This window comes from Vigna unguiculata, chromosome 7 (assembly GCF_037176805.1).
Source record: "Vigna unguiculata cultivar grain cowpea cultivar isolate G323 ecotype 2 chromosome 7, ASM3717680v1, whole genome shotgun sequence".
NCBI lineage: Eukaryota > Viridiplantae > Streptophyta > Magnoliopsida > Fabales > Fabaceae > Vigna > Vigna unguiculata.
In genome coordinates, this window is record NC_140798.1 from 7376099 (window position 1) to 7393015 (window position 16917).

Consider the following 16917-nt stretch of genomic DNA (forward strand, 5'->3'; position numbering starts at 1 on the left):
CTTTGTGCGATTTCTTTCTAGTCTCTCAAATTATTTCTAAAACACATAAGAAATGATAATTCACTACAAGAAAAACATGAAATAGTGACTGATTTAGTCAGTAACCCATATCAGTCACTATTTTTTCGTCATTGGTGGTAGTAGTTGATTTATTTCTGAATGAATGGTTAAATTAGTGACTGATTCAATGATTAAATCGGTACTTGATTTAGTGACCAATTTAATTACTAATTTATTTGTAATTTAATGACAATTTTTTTGGTCACTAATGATATTTCTATTTAATTTTAACCACTTCAAACATAATTTAATAATTAGTTCTCTAAGGTATTCTTCATCTTATCATACCTTAATTATACATTTGGTTTCCTTTGTGCGTTTTCTTTCAATAGTCTCTCAAATTATTTGTAAACACACGTTTGTTAGTTTTTTAATATTTTTATTTATTGTTTATTTTCATTATGTAGAATAATATTTCGATATATTCTATCTAATTATTTGTTATTTTATAACTCATTATTAATCATACTATAATCTTTTCACTTTAATTGTATAAATAACTTTTATTTACTACAATATAAAAATTTAATGTAATTGCTATGAATATTTTTTTGTCACTATCCAACATATATTGAAGTTCAAAAGATACAAAATCTATGTCAACATTTTATTATTATGTTTATTATTTGTTCTTTGTGTCATTTTGATCAAGTGATGTATTATAACTTTTACTAGTGTATAAAAAAGAGATTCATTAGAATTTAAAAAATCGAAGTAAACAAACATTTAAAATATATTTTAATTTGAATATTTGTTTTCCTTTTATATTTTTATGAAATATTTTTTAATTTTATCAACTAAGTTAATCAATGTTGTAGTTTGCAAATTTAATAAATGTTTTGGTTCTCATGAAATTTTATTTGGTATTCTAATGTAAAATGTAGACAATTATAATTTATTTGAAAGTATTTGATATGGAAGAAACAATCATCTTCCTAATATTGAATATTTGATAATATTATGTTTTCTTTACCATAATTTTTTTCTTTTATAAAAATTAATATTGAAGTAGTTAGAACACAGATACGGATATGGGTACGAGATTATACCTGTTACCCGGTGGGGATGAGGATGAGACAAAAGTTTGATACCTGTTGGGTTTGGGTATGTGGATATGGATGAATTTTTTATGCGGGGATGAGTATGGGATAACGAAACCCGTCCCGCCCCACCCTGTTACCATCCCTAAATGAGATATCAGTCTAGCTGAGATGATATATCTTTATAGTTATACTAACAAGAAATAAGAGTACGACTTATTGTTAAAAAAATATATTTTTTAAATATACATTCCAATTAATTATTATCATGTATTCCTAATTCTCAATTTATTATTTTTGTTTTTGGATACTTTATTTATTTCACCTAAAAAATATTTTTTTATACACGATTTTTTTTTTAAATTAACAAAAAAGTATTATATTAAAAAAAGTATTACAAACGTATTATTTTTTCTTTCTTTTCTATAAATTTCTATTCAACCATGTTTTTTTCTCTAATCCACTTTTATATATTTCATAACAATGAGAACTAAAAATAGTTTTAGTTGTCAACTAAACACAAAATTAAATTTACACAATATTTTCAAAAAATTAATTTATTTTTAATGTTTAATTTTATACATAAATTGAAATATATATATATATATATATATATATATATATATATTATATTTAAACATTTTTTTATGACAAGTTTCGGACATTTTATAATTTTGTGAAATAAACGGAGAAAGATAATGAAGAGGTGTGGTGTCGAATGGAGACCCATCTTCACCAGTGCTACTGGCACGCTTCCAAATTTCTGGGTCACCCTATTCCACCTTCGCACCTGTCTTCCTCATGGCGACCCTTTCTTCTGGCAAGACCCTTTTCCCCTTCTCTCGTCTCTTGCTCCTCCAACAACTTCCCACGTTGGGATTCCAACGCCGAATCCTTTCGACCCCGAAATTTCAACTCCAACGGCCCCAGAGGTAAGGAACGGGAAGAACAAGAACAAGGGTATGGCAGGAAGAGACGCTGGTGGTCTGATGAGGAAAAAGAATTCATGGAAGATGAAGAAGAAATTTCTAGTGGAATTTTGGAAGAAACCATTGATGGTGTCTGGTTTCTGCAGGTGAAGCTATCTTTCTCTATTGTTTCCGTATCAAGTCCGTGTTTGGTTTTTTATTTGGGCCTTGCAAAGTTGGTTGAAGAATTAAAAGAAGATTTTTTTTTTTTATGGCAAATCACTGAAGAATGCAGTGAAAAATCCCTCGGGGTGTCCTAAAAGTGCAGGTTAACATTTGTTTTTTTTTTTTTCTCACATTTATGTGTGTAGCAGCGTCCGCGGAATTAAGCATCCCTGAGAGTGTGAGACTTGGTATTTTGGTTTGTTTGAATGATGCCTTTTTAGTTTTTATGGGGAAGATGTAAGTAGTTTTGAAGGAAAGTAGTCATTTTTTAGTAATGTTTTTTGTTTAGAGAATGACCTCCTTTTAGAATTTATGCATATAGATGGAAATGCATTGATAAAATGAGTTTGCAGTGACTTTATGCATTCCATTAAAAAAATTCCTTCAGGACACCCTAAAAGTACTGGTTAACATTTGTCTTTATTTTTTTACTGTTACGTGTGTAACAGCTTCCTACGGGATTAAGCATGCCCTGAGAGTGTGAGACTTGGTGTTTTGGATTGTTTAAATGATGCCTTTTTAATTTTTATGTGGAAGATGTAAGTAGTTTAGAAGGAAAGTAGACATTTTTCTAGTTATGTTTTTTGTTTAGAGAATGATCGCTTTTTATAATTTATGGGTATAGATGGAAGTGTATTGATAAATGAGTAAAATATTACCTTGTGTCTTACAACATTTGTTGAATGTTTGCATAAGTCAATAAATTTGATGCACTAGAGATGATTTGTATGCATCGTGTATAGAAAGACCTGCAATAGATTTTGATCATTTTATTACATCATCGTATTCATTTTTATGAGGTGGCAATGATGAATTTCATGAAGTATTTTTGTGAAAAAGTTATATTGATAGGACAAGGAGTTATATTGATAGAACTAAAGGGGATGTCAATGATGAAAGTTATATTGATATAACTTAAACTCTATAATCCATGATAGAAACTCCAAGGAGTTGGTTGAATAGATATTACAAAATCTCACATCTAATTAGTCATCAAATTGAACCCCTTCACTCGACTTTATATGATAAGATGGATGCAAGTTTTTTCTGCAAATGTGCTTTTTAACTTGGAGGCTTTTCCTGCTTTAGAGTTTAGACTACAGCAACATCCCTTGCTCTAAATGATTTACCACATATTCTAATATAAAGATTTTTGAATTTCTTTCTTGTTTCCTTGCCATTCATGATGAAATCAGGACTCGTATACTGTTGAAGTGTGAAAATGTGTTAAAGATACTACTGTCTTAATGAATGGTTTCCCATTTTTTCCCTTGCTGCCATGACTGTGATTAGCTTGTAAAGGGGTATAATTTGCATATTCTGTCAGTATCATAGCTTTCTCTTACTTCAAGAAAGAGAGGGAGCAGGGGTTTTGTATAAAAGCATATATATTTTGGTTCTTGACCTTAAATGTCACCCATATTTTCTTGTGAGCTGTTTTAATGCATGGAGCTGACACAAGAACAGTGTGTCATATTGAAAAATTCATGAGTTGGGGCAGATACTTCAATACATTTAATTTGATTTTCTTGTCAGACAAACCTCGAGTATTGGCTTTACCCTTTACCTGAATTTCATGTAATCATGGGTTCTGTTAATCCTTTATGTAATGTATTCTGTTAGAAGCTTGACCCAATGGGCTGGGTTGTGAAATCTGTTAGTGAGGGAGCAAGAGCTAGAGGAGTGAGAGATTGGTTTGGGGAGAGATCTCAGGCCTTCGAAATCTGGAGAGGGAAAACTTGTGTTTAATTTCTCTCTAATATTCATAGCTTTCTCTATGCATAATGCTAACAATATTGCTTATATTGCTGTCAAATTTTAACACATGTAACCAATGTAAAGGAAATATAGCTTTTAGCTAAGTGTCATAGGAAGAAACCTTCCTATCATTCATATTTTTCTATTTGAAAAATATTCTACTACATGAGATATGTCATATTTTGATAATAATTCTATCTCTAATTTAGAGCAAAATAGTTGTTTATAAAATTGACAGAAAATTATTTTCAGTGGATTCTTTTTGAGGTCATCTCATGAATGATTGATGCAGTGCATCCTGATGAGGATTGTCTCAGCTAAGATACAGTGATTGTAGTAGTTCCTATTGTGGATTTTGATTGCTAGAGACAAGGACTTGTCTTGCAGATTCTGTTCGTTTTATTTCAATGCATATAACTTAGGGTACAAAACCACAAAACAACATTGCTTAACCATGATATAATATTTAATGCATCAAGCTCACCATGCAGAAAGATCTCAACAGTTTTCTCTAGATATGACGTGCCATCAGCAAGCAGATTTTAGTAAATATAAGCAAAGATGTGTGTTTAACATACTGTTGTTCTTCTAGAGGTGGAGACTGTTAATGGATTGAACAACTTTTGATTATGATCATAGGCAAATAGAACTAAAGAATGTGTAGATTGAGGGACTGAAACCTACTCTGATACCCAAGAGACCACGCATGAGCTCTTGTTTTGCGCAATGCCTATCAATATTTTGTGCCACCAAGTCATGTCATAGTCTTCAATTCTAGTAAGCTGGCTATTTGGTCCTTTTGGTCCTCATCAAAATTACAAAATTTAAAAATTTGGTCAACTTTAGGCTCCCATTCAAAGTAATTTGCTGGATCATTGGTACCATAAAATTTTAGAATCTTGATGTTGGGCTTCTTTACTTTGAAGTTCATAGATTCATGTCTTCTTGAATTGTATCTGTGGAGCTCTCATTGATCCTCTTCCTCTTGTCTTCCATAATGAGAAGGATTTCTTGAAATCCTTCTCCTTTCTTCATAGTGTTTTGACTCTTCAAAGAGTCTTTTTCTCTTCTACAAATCTCCTCTTGGCATCATCAAATTCTTTGTTTATCCTTGGTTTTTCCTATCTTTCATGTGTAGTCTCTTTTTAATTGTTCATTTTCAACCTTGAACTTACCCTAATTCTCTTTTAAAAGTGATAAAGAGTTTATTATCAAACTTTCTTGAACTAAGGTGTCAAGTGGAAGAGAAACAATTTTAAAGACAAACTAAAAAGGTATCAAACAAGATTAAGCTAAGCCAAATGTAAGAAATGTGACAAAACTAGATTATGACAAAGATAAAGCACATTTAAAATACTAGAGTTAAAAACTAATAAGAGATAATGCTTGATAATAGATCAAGACAACCACAATTAAGGGAGCTAATTTGCCAAATAAAATGAATCAGCATTTAATACTGCATCTAAGTTTTAGGACGTTTATTTTGCACTTTTATCTTCATATTTCTTTTGCATTTTGTAAGACTCTGTTTCTGCAAGGCTTGATTCAAATTAAGGGATGATTCAAGCCTTGCTTATTAATAATTGTTGCTGCCTCTAAATCATGAAACCATCCTAGAGTAGAGAGATCACTGTTTTATAATGCTTGGTTTCTAGACAATTGTAGCAGTTTTAACACTGGCCGCACAGTCAATCTTAATCCAAAACTGAAGGATATTTTGGCATTTTCTCAAAAATCAGTATCTTGTTTATTCTCATTCTCATTTTCCTTAATTTTTATTCTCTCTTCTTAAAAGTCACTAAATGGATGTTGCTCACTTTTGGTTAAGAACCAAGAATTGAGAGTGGGAGATAAAATATTTTTTTGAAATAGATGAAAAGAACCACAAAGAGGAGAACACTCTCTTCTCCAAGGGTTTCCCTTTTATAAAAAGAGCTCATGCTCTATTCCTACAAATCCTTACTAATCTGAATGTCTCCCCTTTACACCAGTATCTTTCTATTTATATTCTATATCATAACACTACCACCATAAAATTATATATCCAAAACACTTTCTAATTATCTTTGCATTAAAAGATTGAAAAGCTTTCAAAAGTAATTGCTAGTTAGTAGTTACACATCACTTATGTATTTGTAATTTATTCTTTCTATGAATATATTATCCATCATTGCTTTGTCATGTAAAAGTATAATACTGCCCAAAAGCCTAAACTAGTTGAGCACTCAGAATTTCTTTTGGTAATATTTATACTTAGAGAGAAGTGCCATGATTGGTAACTTCCCAGAAATCTATGTTGTGCCTATTTCAACACCTAGTTGTTTAACAGACTTTTGTTGTTGCTGTTGTTATTTTATTACATAAGCTTACAACATCTTACTTGTGTCTACATATGGATTGAAATATTTTTGTTTGCATGAGGTGTTACAATGCATTCCATTTTTCTTTAAATGCAGATTTTCAAATCCTATGGTTGGACTCTACCGGTCATTCTTGCATCATGGTTGCTATCTAGTGGCCCTAAAGCTTTCCTTATGGCATTAGCTCTTCCTCTTGGCCAGTCAGCACTTGCACTAGCATTTGATAAATTATGGAGACAGCCAGAGACCAAACCAAAACGCAAGTATCGGACGAGGAGGAAACCCCGCCGCGCTAACAACACCAGAGTTGAGGAAGAACCTGCAGAAAATCAGAGAACCAAAAATGGGTACCAATCATGGGTAGTTGAAGATGATGGTTCAGTTGATAAGGGCAGCCAAGAAGCAGCACAGAGTTTTGGTGGATGGGATCACTTGGAAAGGTCAAGACCCATGAAAAAGTCTTCCTTTGCCATGGATGGATCACCAACGATTCCTTCAGATGGTGGTAGGTTGAGTAGGAGAGAAAGAAAAAGTGACACGCCTCTGCTGTTTAGATTGCTTATTGCAATTTTTCCATTTTTGGGCATATGGACAAAGATGTTGTAATAGTCTCTCCTCTACCATAACTTGATCTTGGATGAGTTGGATGTCATCTTATACATCTTCCTCGGATGAAGAGAAAAACCAATATATTGGTTTATGATGATTGTTTGTCAATATATATATATATATATATATATATATATATATATATATATATATATATATATATATATATATATATATATATATAGTATGTTAGATGATGAATTACGTATGAAAACACATGTGAATGTTCTGCTGATCATTCTTATTTATAATAACAAAAGGTAATAAAATTATAATTATAAAAGTAAACATAAATAATTTTTACAATAATAAATAACAGATAATTTTTATTTATTTTATAGGTATTTTTTTATCACACGTAGTTATTTTAGTGGTAAAAAATTGTTAAGGGTAAAATTTTTTATATAATGGTATAGATAAATTTTTAGTGGTAAAAAATTGTTAAGGGTAAATTTTTTTTATATAATGGTATAGATAAATTTGATTTATGGATAGTCTTGAAAATATATAGATAAATTTTTTTTACTAACCATGAACATTTATTTTTCATTAATTATCATAATAATCCATTACTTACCACACTATCATGGAGATTTAAAATTCAAAAATTGATTATTTATTCTAGAGTCTTCTTTTACTTGTAGAATAAATACACTTTATCTTGTTAGGGTTAGCAATACTTTCTTCGGTATAGTAATTGGACTTCTAATATCTTACAAACTTCTAATGTCATACAAAGTATAAGTTGATTTGTTGAGTTTTCATCATTCTCTTCTTTCTCGTAAGCATTCATCCTCGCTTGAAAATGTTCACCTCCTATTGAATGCAACTTGGATTTCCTTTGACTATAAAACTTGAAAACTTTTATTTCTTCATATGAACCCAAAACCAATTTCTAGGTTCCAAAGTCACTTTAACACACCCCTTAGGTGCTTGCTTTGCATATTGTCCATTTCATTTTATTAATTTTTGTCACAACTTTGGCATGCAATTCCTAACAAATTACTATGCTCGTTAGTTGGCAAAAGTAATATATATCTAAAGGAGTTAAGCTATTAAAGTCATACACAGTGTGTGAATAGTTTGAGAGTGAAAAACTAATTAATTAACTCCTAATATAGGAAATGAAGTGTTTTCTAATAACGCTTAGGTTGTGTTCTTATTGATAGATAAATTTGGAAGAGAGTGTGAAGATGAATTTGTATGAATTTAGAAGATAAAGTGAATGGATTTGAAAATAAATTTTATAAAAATTAGTGAATGATTTGAGTGATATGATAAATAAAATAAAAAATTATAATAGATAACATTTGATAATTACTAAAATACCCTTAATAAAAAATTATATTAAATAATTTTTAAATTAGTTAAAAATATAAAATTTTAAAAACTATCACTTAATAAACTTTAATAAAAATTAATGCAAAAATAAATTATTATATTATTCTAATTATTTTTAAAAAGATTATTATTATTCAAAATTTTTAATTAATAACTAATATTATTATTATATAAATTATTTATTATTATTGTTAATTACTATATATTATGTATTATATATATATATTATTAATAATTTATTACACATATATTATTAATTATTATATTATATATATTATTATTAATTATTATAAAAATATATTATGAATTTTAACAATTATTACACACATAAATATATTATTTATTATTATTATTTTATTATATATATATATATATAAATTATAATTTAAGAATAATATATTTTATAATTATAAATATTTGAAATATTGTGAAAAAAAAGTTTTGAAGATGATTAAAATTGTCAAAACTATTTGTTATCGTTACAAATATTTACATTTTGAAAGGACGAAAATTTTGTATAATCTCGTAAATTCATCTCTGTATATGCTCTTAAGTCATTAAAATAGAACACAAAATTTTTATGAATCTATCCGCGTACGAAGTTGTAAAATCTGTGCAAAAGAACGCTTCGTTCCTCATAATTATGATAATAAGTCCTTAAAATTGATCAAAACTAAAAATTGACTATTAAATATTTTAATACTTGTAATTATATCCATGCTCAACTAGTTAATATAATTTTTTAAAAACACTAAATCTCCATGTAGATTAGTTATTATTAAGACCCTAACCCTAAACAACCGTACATCCATCTAGATTGTCTAACTTTAGTAAAGACCTTCCTAAAACGTTTTGGTGGTGGTTGCAAAAGCTAGACAATATTGTATATAAATGCTATATTTTTATGAATAAATTATTTTGTAAGATTAAAAAACTAAGGTACAATTTAAGATGTAATAACATGTTAAATAAATTTAAACAAGATTATTACAACTCATACCTCACTATACCTGCCACAACTTGCCTGAGTCTGGCAAATCACCACCACCTTCCTAAGACCTCACTAACACCTCCACCAAAGCTTCTAGAGAAAGCACAACACACCAAAATCTGACGAAGCCAATGTCCCAACGAATGTGTAGACAACTTCAAATAAAACAAAGAAGGGTAGAAATGGAATTTCAAAACATGATAGGGTATATGAAGAAATTGATGGGGTGTAAGATGCAATTTCATCGATTTTTGCTGAACAACTAAGCTACACTCTAAAGGGAACAAGAGTAACCATATGAAGCAAGGAAGGTGCCACCTCATCACATGGGAAGTTTGAATTATAAGTCTCTTTCGTAGTTTGTTTAGTAGTTTGTCTTGCAAGTAACTAAAGGGTCTTGTCCTATAAGCTACTTCAAGAGTAGAGTATGTTGAAAAATACAGTTCCATTTCATGTAGGTAGCATGGACTAATGTACAAGAGAACATATCCAGTTCTATAATATTGTCGAAAATTAAATAAACCAATAACCTTTAAAAACAAAGAAATTTTGGATTTCAAAGGTTATTTAACAATGCAATAGCAACGCTTGCATATGTCTTTAATCCTTCACTGACAATTGTAATATATATTTCTCCCTTCATTTTAAAAACCCGGCCTCGTAAATTCAAAGACCAAGGAGAATCAGACAAACTGAAATAGAAGTGGAATCGAAGTTTATGAGTTCGATCATGACACCATACACATTTGGTCAGCCTCAGAATTGGATTATGGTTCAATTTGTTGATTTTCACTGCTACAACCTTCCACAAGTATTCTCTTCATATGATCGATCAGTCCCTGAATCTGTTCTCTTGAATGAAGGGGCGATGGATATATACAAGCACAATCCAACATTCCATTCCGTATGGTATCAAATACGGCTATGGATGGGCCAACACCATGAGCAGAAGCACAACCCACAAAGTCTTCAACTCCAATCTCTCCATGCATTTCACCGGAGTCAACAACGACAGGATCTTCGAACACAGAGATCAAGGCAGTTCTAAGTGACGATGAAGGTGTCAAACCGGGGTTTTCAATAGCCTTGCACATGAGGTAGTTCAGGTCAGACATGTCGGTGAAATGCTTGTTGTAGTTCATAGCATTTACAAAAGAGGTATAGCTTTTCTTTGCCAACTCCCATAAGGTTTCTTCACCCACGTCATGTGTGTTCAGGATGGCAGAATGGTAAAATCCTGAATCAAACAATGGGAAGCATTGGCAGCAGAATTTTAAAATTATACCAAGAAATTAAAAAATGTATAACATTCCTCTGTAAGAAATCAAAGTAGTAGTAGTAGCAGCAGGATAACTAAAGAAACAGATAATTACTACAAAATATGGCTTACCAGCATAGTTGCTGGGAAGGACAGGATCAAGAAGTGAGCGGCAATCAACAAGTGTTACTACAGCATACTTTTCTCTTTGATAATTAGGAAGCCCTTTGGAGGTCCATGATGCCATCATTCCAGCTGCTGCAAGTGCCCCACAAAGTTTAATTCCTCTTGCCTTGCATCCCTACATCATCATTCTCACTTAACTTGATCCATCCAATTAATTAGACCATAAGCAAAAAATGAGCACAGATTCCAGAGTAGATGCCATATTTACACTTCACAACAATCAGACTGAGACACCTTGAAGAATGGATGTTAATTAGAAGGCAAAACATTTGTTAGACACAAAAGGTCAATACTATTTATTTTCTTTTATGTTATCCGGAGCATGGATGTTGATTAAAAATACCTAGAGATAAAAAAGAACATAGTATGACATTATTACAGCTAATATTTTTCTTGGGTAGCTTATGTGGGACTTTGGTCTCTTGGCCAAGGATTTCAGGATCACTTGACAAAAGATGTGAATGAGATCTCATTAGAAAACTCTACATAACAGCAAAAGCTGGATTTTCAACTTTGTGTATTATTATGGCAATACGTTGAAAATCCTCGGAACTTTTAAACTAACACAACTTTTGGAAGAAGGCTCAAGGTATCTTCGCAAATGACATTAGTGTCTTCATGATTCTACCCAGAAACTAGTATATGTTAAGCAAGCAGATCATGATATGATGCCTTTTATTGTTGACAGTCAATTTGTTGTTGAAAAACTACTGATGTTTTTAAACGCTGCTCATTCCCGTGAAGAAATCAAGTTAGACAAATATGGTTATGAATGATCCTTTGTGCAATGATCTCGTATGGTCATATTAGGGATCAAATCTTAACTTGTCAAGTTCCAATCATAAAAAGTTTAACAACAGGACTTCTTCATGTTCCAACTCTTAAAAGTAGAAATTTTCAAGAATCTACTAAATCTTTAGCCATGGTATGGACACGTGGAAAAGGATGAAATGAATTTAGAGTTATTAATATACATACTGTGAAGGAATGGGTTATACCAAAGAAAATTGCTTCTCACTCCACGACATCACTAAAAGACCAACCAACGTCTCCAAATCTTAAATTCTTGAACCAAAGTCTTTTTGTGAGGAATATCAAAAATATTTCACATCAACTAGAAATAAGATCAATTCACAAACTATATAAGTAGATGTAAACTTTATTTTTCAAAATAAAGTTGAATTAAATTTAAAGTCTAATGGATTTTACTCACGGACTTCGCTTGTTATCCGCAAGTCACATCATTAAGTCTAAGTAAAAGAAATGTTATGTATCTTTTCGGGTATACTGACCCGTTTAACGTGCAACTTTTACAGAACGGTTGTTGTTTGTAAAAGTTAAAAGTTAAAACACAATACAAATATACTTAAATGGTCGAACCCATTGGCAGATCTAGCTATAGCTCTAGGCAATCATAATAGTAAAAAGAAAAAATAACAACATCTTTTATATTAAAGATTAACAGCTGTAAATTTAACAATTAAGTAAAAATATACAGTAATACTTTTATTACGTTCATTAATTAGAAAATTAAGAGAATAAAATAAAAATATTATTCAAACGATATATCTAACTAAATAAATACAATTCTTGTCTTGACAATTTAAATACATTCTATATTCATAAAAAAAAATGAAGTTATATGTATATTATTAGAAGTAATAATTAATTGAGCAAATTATTATACCGATATTTAAAAAAAAAGTTTACCTAGGATAAAATTAATTTATAACTATTTTATCTGTGGGATCACTTTTTATATATGATATACAGATAAAGATACGGTATATGTATTACATATAATACATACACGGATACTATACATATATTGATATATGTATTAAATATAACATGTATCTAATAATAAAAAATAATAGAATATATATATATATATATATATATATATATATATATTAAAAAAATATAATAATTTTTTAAAACACGGTACATATATGACTTTTAGTGTGTGATTCTAAACTAATTAAAATTATTAACATAAAAAAAGTTATAAATTATTCTCTATCACAAAAATATTATATATTAAATACATAATTGATATTAATATTATATATTAAAACTTTAATTAATACTAATATTATATATTAAATATTTAATATCAGTAAAATATTTTAAATAAAATATCTTAAAGTAATATACACGTATCATATAAATATGTGATCCAAATTAAAATAAAAATAAAGACATCTGTGATCCAAATTAAAATTAAAACAAAGATAGTTATAAAGAACTGAGAAAGTTGACATAATTTAAAATAATTTATACAAAAAAGTAAGTGCCATATTCTTCCAATAGAAAAAACGAAGAATTAAATGTCATTTAACATCAGAAAAATCTTTAAAAGTATCTATTTTACCTAATTACCTATTCAGTATATATAACTTACATCAAATAAAAATGGTTGTGCTTCAGGATTAATGAATTAAAAAATATATTAAAAATGGTATAAAAATGCTTTAAAACCCATGAAAACCAAAAACGTATAAAAAATATCATTTTCGTTTAACAAACAGGCCAAACTAATTAGGATTTCACACCACCACGAAAACAACCAAAAAAAGAAAGAAAGAAGGTTGAGTTGGTAACTCACAGCTAGAAGGTTCTTGGTTTCTTCTTCGTTCAGTTGCAACCTCACTATCCTCGATCTTCGAAGCGAAGCGGCGTCCACGAAGTTCAAATTGGAGAACCTGAAAGCGTTGAGCGAGTACCCAAGCACGTCCAAGCCACGCGCCCAGAAAGGCTTGTGCATCTTCCCCTCGGGTATCAGATCCTCCATTGCAGAACTCACCTTCTCCTCCCCAATATCGCCGGTTCCGTCGCCGGTTCCATCGCCGGAGAAGAGGCGCAGGAGGTCCAGGAGCAGCGCCACCGCTGCGGCGCGGTCGCACGCAGCGGTGTGGAGGCGGAGGAACACGGCGAAACGGTCGTGGGGGAGGGTAAAGACGGAGGCGTAGAGCACGTCGAGGTCGCGTGGCGCATAATCGTGCCAAGTGTCGTGGTTCATCTGGTCCTCGAGGAGCGTGTGGAAGGGATCATGGTCACCATTGGAGTGGGCCTGGACGATGGTGGCCGTTGAAGCGAGATCGAAGTGTTGGACTTGGACGTTGGGTGAGGCAGGGGTGAGGAAGTGGAAGGTGTTGGTGGAGGGGTCGAGGTGGATCTTGGAGCGGAGAATAGGGTGGGAATTTTGAAGATTGTGGAGGGCATTTTGGAGAACAGGGATTTCGGGTCGTTTCGAGAGGAGGAGGCCGAGCACGGTGACGCCGGTGCCGAGGGGAACAGCCTTGCACCAGCTAAACTCTGTTCCGCCGACGGGGCGGGATTCGGTGGGCTCGGACGCTTCTGGGCTTTGGGCCTCATTATCTCCGTTTTGGGCCATTAGGATGGAAGTAAAAATTAATTAGTGAGTGAGACAGAGAAGTGGAGAAGGAAGTGGAGTGGGATAAGATAACATGGAAAATATGCTATCTTCATGGGACCACTGTATTTCGTCCAAAAATTATTGTATTATTATTTTTTTATTCAATGGGAAAATATCTGGTTTCCTTTTAAATAACGATTTAGGGCTTTTTAGAATAGGTAAGCAATATAATAAAAACTATTTAGTAAACATTTATGAGATATTTTAGTTTTTAATTTTCACATCACCATAAATATGTAATATATATATATATATTTTGAGAGAGAGTAACGAAAAAATTGAAAATAATGACACACTAAAGATGTGAAAAAGAAAATACTAGTTGATTTTATTAACAATTAATTTTCTTACAAAACATTCTGATAGAAGGGTTACTTGTGAAGTTCTTTTTCTGAATAATATTTTTTATATATATATCGACAGATTAAAGTTTGTGTTCCATTAATGAAACCTGAAATTGATGGCCCTACATACTAAAAAAGAAGAAAACACAGTCACGTTATGGCAGGTAGGGTGGGGTTTGGCGGGATATCTTCCCTTATAAAAACTCTTCTCCAATAATATTTACCACTTCAATTACAACTTTTTAGGACCAAATCCTGAGTCTAATGGCTTTTATGATGGTAAGTCAGAAAACCGATTTTAAAAATAAATTGAAAATTTTAGAATGTTTTTAATTAATGATTTTTTATTTGATTTGATAAATTAATTTATATAATTGTTATTCATATGATTTATTGTGTTTTATGTAAATATTTATATTAATCAATTGATTTTTTTTATGGATTACATATTGTATATCTAAATAGGATTCTTTCTACCAATAATAATATACATAATAATTGTTCTTCATTTTTTTATTCTCTATTATTCTTTTACTTCTTCTCTCTATTATTACTATATTTTATAACACTTTATCAGCACGATGCTCTAACCGACTGCAGACTAGTGGAAGTTTTTGTCTTTAACGATAATGCTTTGCGTGTCTCAATTCAGACTCTTTCTAATCCTTTATCCATTTACGATTTTACCTTATATTCTTCCTCTTGTGATCAGAATTGTTTGACTTTATCAACTTCTTATTATTTTTATTTTTATTACAACGGTGATTATTATTATTATTTTTATGATTATTATTATTAATATTATTATTTTATGTGTTAGTTCTAAACATGCAAAATGTTACAAGATTTGAATTTGTGGCCCAAGGAAGAATTATTTATATTGGATATTAAATGTTGAAATACATTTAGATGTAATGGGTCTTAGTAATACCATTAAAGAAATAAATAAATCATCTGAACAACTAATTTATTCCTGCTAGAACAATATTGTGAATAGAGACTTCATAAATATTATGAATTTATTTCATGCCTTTGTATGGCTGAATAAACCAATGAAGCTTTTGATGAAAAAAATCATGAGATCCATCTAATATGCTACATTCCCATAAATGAATGTAACAATAAATATTATGAATTTATTTCATACCTTTGTATGACTGAACCAAACACTAAGCTTTCAATGGAAAATCATTAAACTTGTCCAATCGGTCTTGTTCCATTCCCATAAGTGAATTCAACAACATTTGATTTATATTTTCATGATTGTGATATTGATTATGTAAAGAAAATTTTAAAGACACATTTTGTCACCTGAATAGCACAATAATGCGAAAAAGAAAAAAGAAAAATGTGAAAATATTGTCAAATAAGATGAAAGTATATATTATCATTACGATGGTAAAGACCATTTAAGTTGTACTTGTCGTACACCAAAGCATCCTACAAATAATGAGAATAACATAGAAATACACTTTGCTTATGAAGATGGTGATTCTGATTATGGCCATATAGATGCTACTCATCTTGATATTATTATTTTATTTGCTAAAGCAAATGGAAGCATGATATTATTATCCCCATTTTCTCATTCTTTATTCTTCCTTTACTTCTTCTCGCTATTATTATTCTTTTACTTCTTCTCTCTATTATTACTATATTTTATAACATAGAATACTTTATCATTATATTAATATTTATTGTTATATTAATATTTATTGTTACGGCTAAAATTGAGTATTCTTCTCTAAACAAAAGTAAGTATTAAAGTCTAATGTCATAAAATTATTTCCGGTGACCTTAGGAGTAAATCTTGATTTACATGTAAAATAGTTATAAAAATAATAATTGATTGACCAAAATATTTTTTCTATCCAATCTTAATAAAATATCAACTAGTAACAAGACAAATTTAGGTCCAATTCCTGTACTCATAGACTTTAGAAATTAATCTTTAATTTACAGGTAAAATAATTACAAAGATAATAACCGATTGACCAAAATATTTCTCCTATCCAAAATATTTTAATAAAATATCAACTAGTAACAAGACTAATTTAGGTTCAATTCCTGCATCCATAGACTTTAGGTCAGCTTTGGGATGTCTTGTCCATCTTCATGAATTAGGTCGGGTCTGAGACGACTAGGACGGTACACAACCCCATAGCATGGATCATAAGTGTTTGAGGCATAAAGGCTTAAAAAAAGTCATGGTTTTGCTGGGGATCGTCGCTTTAGATGGCTCTTCACCGTCCCCAAGTCGAGCTTGGGTTGTCACTTTAGACAACTCTTCACCGCCTCTAAGCCGAGCTTGAGTTGTAGTTTTAGAAGGCTCTTTACCACCTTTGAGTCGAGCTTTGAGGTTTGTCATTTTTTAATAAATAAACAATCTTCTTCATAG

At 30.6% G+C, this 16917-nt stretch overlaps 2 protein-coding genes across 2 annotated transcripts; one reads left to right on the top strand and one right to left on the bottom strand.

Moving 5' to 3' along the window:
* The first annotated feature begins 1769 nt into the window (after positions 1-1769).
* Positions 1770-7054, top strand: LOC114192592 (uncharacterized). The gene is made up of 2 exons (XM_028082364.2): positions 1770-2175; positions 6448-7054. Exons 1-2 carry the CDS (start codon positions 1819-1821, stop codon positions 6955-6957), a joined length of 867 nt encoding a protein of 288 aa, XP_027938165.2. The 5' UTR covers positions 1770-1818; the 3' UTR covers positions 6958-7054.
* Positions 7055-9720: 2666 nt separating this feature from the next.
* Positions 9721-14294, bottom strand: LOC114192129 (uncharacterized). The gene is made up of 3 exons (XM_028081737.2): positions 13345-14294; positions 10683-10851; positions 9721-10529 (listed from the first exon to the last, which is right to left on the bottom strand). Exons 1-3 carry the CDS (start codon positions 14131-14133, stop codon positions 10060-10062), a joined length of 1428 nt encoding a protein of 475 aa, XP_027937538.2. The 5' UTR covers positions 14134-14294; the 3' UTR covers positions 9721-10059.
* Positions 14295-16917: the final 2623 nt, after the last annotated feature.